Source organism: Vollenhovia emeryi, unplaced genomic scaffold, assembly GCF_000949405.1.
Source record: "Vollenhovia emeryi isolate VEMERY1.0 unplaced genomic scaffold, V.emery_V1.0 DF939169.1, whole genome shotgun sequence".
In the NCBI taxonomy this organism is placed as follows: domain Eukaryota; kingdom Metazoa; phylum Arthropoda; class Insecta; order Hymenoptera; family Formicidae; genus Vollenhovia; species Vollenhovia emeryi.
Genome location: NW_011967197.1, coordinates 920477 through 926159, shown reverse-complemented (window position 1 = coordinate 926159; position 5683 = coordinate 920477). Strand labels below are relative to the sequence as shown.

The 5683-nt window shown below is 34.5% G+C and overlaps 2 protein-coding genes across 2 annotated transcripts in view; one reads left to right on the top strand and one right to left on the bottom strand.

Annotated features, from left to right (window-relative positions):
- LOC105564078 (cytochrome c oxidase assembly protein COX15 homolog) overlaps window positions 1–72 on the top strand; it is a 2614-nt gene extending 2542 nt beyond the window's left edge. The window contains exon 7 of the mRNA XM_012016178.1: window positions 68–72. Coding sequence (XP_011871568.1) covers window positions 68–72 — 5 coding nt within the window. The remainder of the gene's footprint in view (window positions 1–67) is intronic.
- A 1598-nt stretch (window positions 73–1670) lies between these two features.
- Window positions 1671–4590, bottom strand: LOC105564019 (ubiquitin domain-containing protein 1). Its single transcript, XM_012016087.1, has 4 exons — window positions 4394–4590; window positions 3560–3919; window positions 3352–3470; window positions 1671–3257 (listed from the first exon to the last, which is right to left on the bottom strand). Exons 1-4 carry the CDS (start codon window positions 4473–4475, stop codon window positions 3096–3098), a joined length of 723 nt encoding a protein of 240 aa, XP_011871477.1. The 5' UTR covers window positions 4476–4590; the 3' UTR covers window positions 1671–3095.
- Window positions 4591–5683: the final 1093 nt, after the last annotated feature.

Genomic DNA, 5683 nt, shown 5'->3' with positions numbered 1-5683 from the left:
GGGAAAGTTTGCTAAGTAAATCTGTTTGTAAAATACTAAAAATATAAATTTATAACATTTTGTACAGATTAAAAAGGAAAGAAGATATTTATTCACGAAACCAACGTAGTCCCTTTCTCATTTATTCGCATGTTATATTACTTATAATTATCAGTAGCAGGAAAGTATAGAGCTCTTCAACGCTTTCATAACATTTTCGCGCTTTATTTGACAATATATGTTATAATAATTAGTAATTGAACTTAGGAACTATTATATACACAACTTCGTTTTCTAAACAACATGTATATTATCAAACATATGTAACACGAAATAATGATTTTGTATAATTTTTTGCATGATAATTTCCACGTTTACAAAATGCGACAAAATTTTCAAAAATATCAGTGCATAAAGATCGTGAAATACATACGCACAACTATTGCGAAAAATACACATATGCAGAACAAAATTTAAGCGGTTCGATATTGTTGAAACAATGATTTTTAAATATACAGGGTGATTCACAAAATTTTACCTCCGCATAAGGAGGGCATTTCTTTAAGGCCATTTGGAACAAAATACGTTAATTTATAATTAATATTAATTTACAAGTCATATAATTAAAGAGTTATACTAATTCGAACATTAGTTTTTTTTTAGAATTTTAATAGGAAAAAGTTATAAATACAAACACTTTTGAAATCTTTCAAGTAAGAAACATACTGAAACCATTTTTTGCTCCAAATAAGCCTCAGGAATATCCTCAACTGGAGATAAAATTTCATGACATATTCTGTATATTATAAGCGAGAAATAATTCTTCTATGTTATCAGATATAATTTATTATTTAACTGAATGCTTCAGAAAATATCTTTACATATAGGGCACTTATTCTATTATGGCCAATTATTTGTTGATTTCAAAATACTTCGCATGCATTGGTCCAATACAGTATTATTAATATTAAGTACCATTTTTATCAGGCAGTTAAAATTACATTTCATTATTGTAACAATTTTTATTTACATAGAGTTATTTTCTTCCTATTTTGGCGACGTTTGACATCATACTTTTGCTTAATATTAAACTGAGCGCTAATATTAATAGAACTTGTATTTTATTATTCGATATGAAAGAAAGTATTATTCAAAACGGTCCAATTTTATACTAATTATTACACATAATCTACAAATGTAAATGTACGTGAATTATGTAATCTAATCTAAAAATCTTATTTAATATCTTGAACTTGTTACTATGTATACTTGTGTATTGTATACAGCATATCTTTTGATAAGAGAAACAATGATTACTGCGCTCAATTTTTTACCATACAAGTTGAATTTGTATTTTTTTTTTATAAATTTGGACACTTAAAATTGTTACGAAACAATTGTATCTGCTAAGCTTAACATCAGTTTGATAAAAAAATTTACTATTATTGTGACTCTTCTGCATTGAACAGTACTTAATAATTAATACTACATATTAATATGCGTATAAATGCAATTTTACTGGTTATAATTTTCTCATAATTTTTGAATATATTAGTCTCTTCGTCGCCTTTTCGTGAAAAAAGAGATTTTCACTTTATTGACATCTTTAGAAGAAAATATTGATATCGTAGCTGGCAAACTTAGATACCAGAACTATTAAAACATTAAAATTTTAATGAACTAGTCGAAATTGGGCAGTGCAGATTTTTATACGCACAATTCAAGTGATACATATAAAATACAAGATTATCATGATCAAATCTTATTCAATAATGATAATCATTGACTTGTTTGATGCAAAGCACTCTTTGAGAACTTATCTCTGGTATATACAATATATGCAATATATGTATTGCATATACAGCAAACCTATTGGTTACGTAATTCGTAATTTTGTTTATGTGAGATAAATGCAAATTTACCCTTAGTCTTATTATGATAATTCTCTTCTAAACGATTCAGTTGTCAAAATCTTATTCAACAGCTTAACTATACTTATAAAACAAATGTTAGGCCTACAAAAATTTAGACTTTTACGAGAAGATACAATGTGAATACAACAATTTAAAATTATTTTGCTACATAATATGTTAGAGAGTAGGACAATTGGTGTATTAGAACAGAAATATTTGTTTAGTGAAGATTATACGTATTAACTGTGAAATAAATTCTTACATTATCTTCTTACGTTAAACTAACTGGTGACAAAAATTACAAACAAATAAGTCAATAGTTGCAAGTAGAACATAGAAGTTCGTTAAACGAGTCCTAAGTATATAGTATTTTGCAATGAGTATTATATTTGCCTTTTTTTCACTATTGTCCATTGAATATAGTTATTCCCCTCGTGTTCGTACATGACGTAATGACAATGACACAAATAGATAAAAAATTACCATTTCCCCTACTTTGCAAAAGCAATATCTATACTTTATATAACATGTATATATAAAGTATGTATAATGATATATATTTTATTTATTATAAAATATTATCTCACATAATGGCCGTTCTGCGTTTCAATACGTAATTCAATATCGCTTTTAACGAGTTTTGCAATCATAACGAAAGAAAGATTTTGATAATATGAAACTTGATAAACTTACGCATTACGAATTATAAAAAATAGTATGTCTATGTATATATATATATTTGTATATATATTTATATATGTATATCTTACGCAAATATAAATAAATCGTTTCAGTCAATTTTCTTGTTGCAGAAAGTATATCGTATTGAAGAAAGCCGAATTTATAAAGATATGCTTTTTTTTATTCTATTAGTATTTTCTCTCTCTTATTCTTATATAACTCTTTTTTACATTGGATGATAACGTATATGGATAAATATATGATACAGCGAAAAGAACAACTGATTGCACTTGAGTCGCGATTTCATTAAAAGGAGAAATTCGTAATGGAAAGTTTTGTTGCACGTCGAATTTACCCTAAAATGACTTATCACTCGTAATGATTACGTGATAAAAAATAAAAAACCATAATATCCTCACTTTGACGTATGATTAACAAGTTTTGTTAACAGGCGTAAAAGTATGTTTACCACCGATAACTGATTGAAACATACTGCGTTACGTGCTTATGCGTGTTATCAGTTCAACTAGTCTTCCCAGAGATGTTATCTGATTTCTCCGGATTTACAATTACTTGTATTATGTAACCTGGCTGTACCTTCGCTTCTTCTATATGCATTTTATCACCGAGCAATTTACCACCAAAGAACCACCTTTGACGTGAAGGTTCCAAACCCTCTTGACTCTATAAGAATTACAATTTTATTATTATTACGAGCAGTTCCTTCCATACAATATATACACATTCGATTAAATATATAATTAATGTTTTTACAAACCTGCAATTTTTTCTTGGCCATAGCAATAGTGTCATTGCTGTAAACAGGTAGTTTAACTTCTCCTAAAGTAGTTGATAGTCTAAGTTTTAAAGTTTGTTCTGTTCCTTCGTCGACCGGTTCTACGCAAAATTGATAAGAGCAGCAGAATGAAAAAAGTAGCACATTGTAAATTATTGCATTGAAACAGGATCCTCCAAGGTTTCGTTACCTGAGCAATCGGCAGGTGAGTCTCTCCCGCTATCTTCTTTCACAATATTAATTGGATAGGATAAACAATAAATAGGTACTTGATAACGAGTTCCTAACTCATCGTAACATTCGGTTAAGAAACCATTTGGTACAGAAATATTAGCCCCGTCTAATATGGCCTGTGCCAACTGATAATCCTGCGCCTCCGCTGCGGTCGCACCCGCCCTCAGCGCGTCCCAAATCTCTTTACGGCCATCGAACGCTGGTGCAGTGTCCCAAAACTCATCTCGCTTACTTCTCAATTGACCCTCGGTCAGAGGTACATCCGATTTCCATCTGATTACCTCGTGACATAGAAGATGGTTTTTTCTCGTATTCCCTGCATAGATTAATTAATCATTTCAGTCACAGAGTATAAGTAGATATCGATTCATTGAAATGGTCAAAATCCGTCCTGTGGGGATATTTGGGGATCTAATCTTTTAAGTGCTATTTAGATTTCGCATCATTTAGCCAGCCGTGTGATGCGCAGCAGAAAATTACATGGAACAACAAGGGCACCTGGTCGAATCTAAATTTTGCAATAAAGACTCGACGAGCGAAGACCGTTAGAGCGCAAAGTAAAAGTCAGCCGTGCACTCCGTACAATCTACGGACGCGCCGTTCGCGTCGATACGACATTTCTCAAACCTCCCTCTCGCAAATATTGAATCTAATTGAGGAGATACGAACGATACCGCACTTAACAGATAACGTGCACCTCAGATACAAAGACGAAAATAAAGTTAAAATGACTTCAAGGTTAGTTGACGTCCAATTGTATCTGCCGCAGAAATTTCCACGGGGATCTCACCCGAATTAGTTCTGCTCGAGTTCTCCGACGTATCATTGATCGAGGCATTTCTTGCCCTCGTTATACCTATGCAGCCTCCCATTCTACACAACCGTAGCGAGTAAACATTTCACTAAAATTTAATAACACTTCGCATGCCATTTTCTTCCATCTTATCCAATCTGAGCCCCTGCCGTGGCCATATTGCATACAGAGGCAAGTCCGCGAGCGGACACGCCGCGCCGTCCACTGGCGCCCCCGCGCGGACGAGACGCGCAACCGCGTAGCCCGCGCCCGCCAATTCTCGCGGCCGGTAACGCAGTTCTCTTCGGTTCCGCCTCCGAGTCATTTTCTACAATTATCGACGCGCACATCCCTCAAACGGTAAGCTGACCGTTATTCGTCAAAGTGACGACAAGTAAGTCTGGAGGTCAATTCGGGGGGGTCAATTCTGTATCTTACGCCGTAGTAAAAGTGCTAAAAGTGAATAGCTTTGTCTCCTTCCAACCGTCTCCTTGAAAAGAGACAAAGCCATTTCACTTTTAGCATTTTCACCTACGGCGTAGGATACAGAATCGACCCCCTGATCAGCTATACTGTGCTCTTCGCGCCTAGAAGCATTCTATTTTGTAGCTGATTAACGCATTTGAAGAATTTGGCGCAAATTGATAAGTCGTACAGTATACATCGCGCAATTGCATGCTGTCGACAAAATTTCGAAACGCTTCGATATTCGCATGTGCGAAATCAGAATGTTTCTAGACGCAAAGAGACGCGGGGTCGCAAATCCGCGTCGCAAATCTTCTGTCTCGCTCGCTCGCGCGCGAACGAGCGATCCGGCGATCAAGATTCGCAATGGCGAACGCAGAGCTGCTGTAACGTCAGCCTGTGCTATCTGGAATTGCAATTCGTCGCGGCTGACTACGCTCTTTATTATTGGTAATGTCAAATCTCTGAAAAAAATGATCGAGTGCGATTGCACGATTATAAATTCCGCTCAGCGCGTCCCGCGGTCTTAGAAAAGTAACAACCGAGAATGACGATACAAGTTGGATCTCGGCAAGTTTAATATGCGAGTTAAAGGCTGGTCTACAATACATGGAGTAAGCTGGAGTAAGGAGTAGGAGTAAGGAAATAAATCCATTTTATTTCTTACTCCTACTTCAGCTCTTAGGCTTACTCCCGGTGAATCAAAATGCCATCAATCAGTGTTACAATTACTTTAAAAATCATGCCCGTATTTCAGCTTCCTTACACCAAAAGCTAGAAGTCAAGGCTGGTCTACAATACATGGAGTAAGCTGGAGTAAGG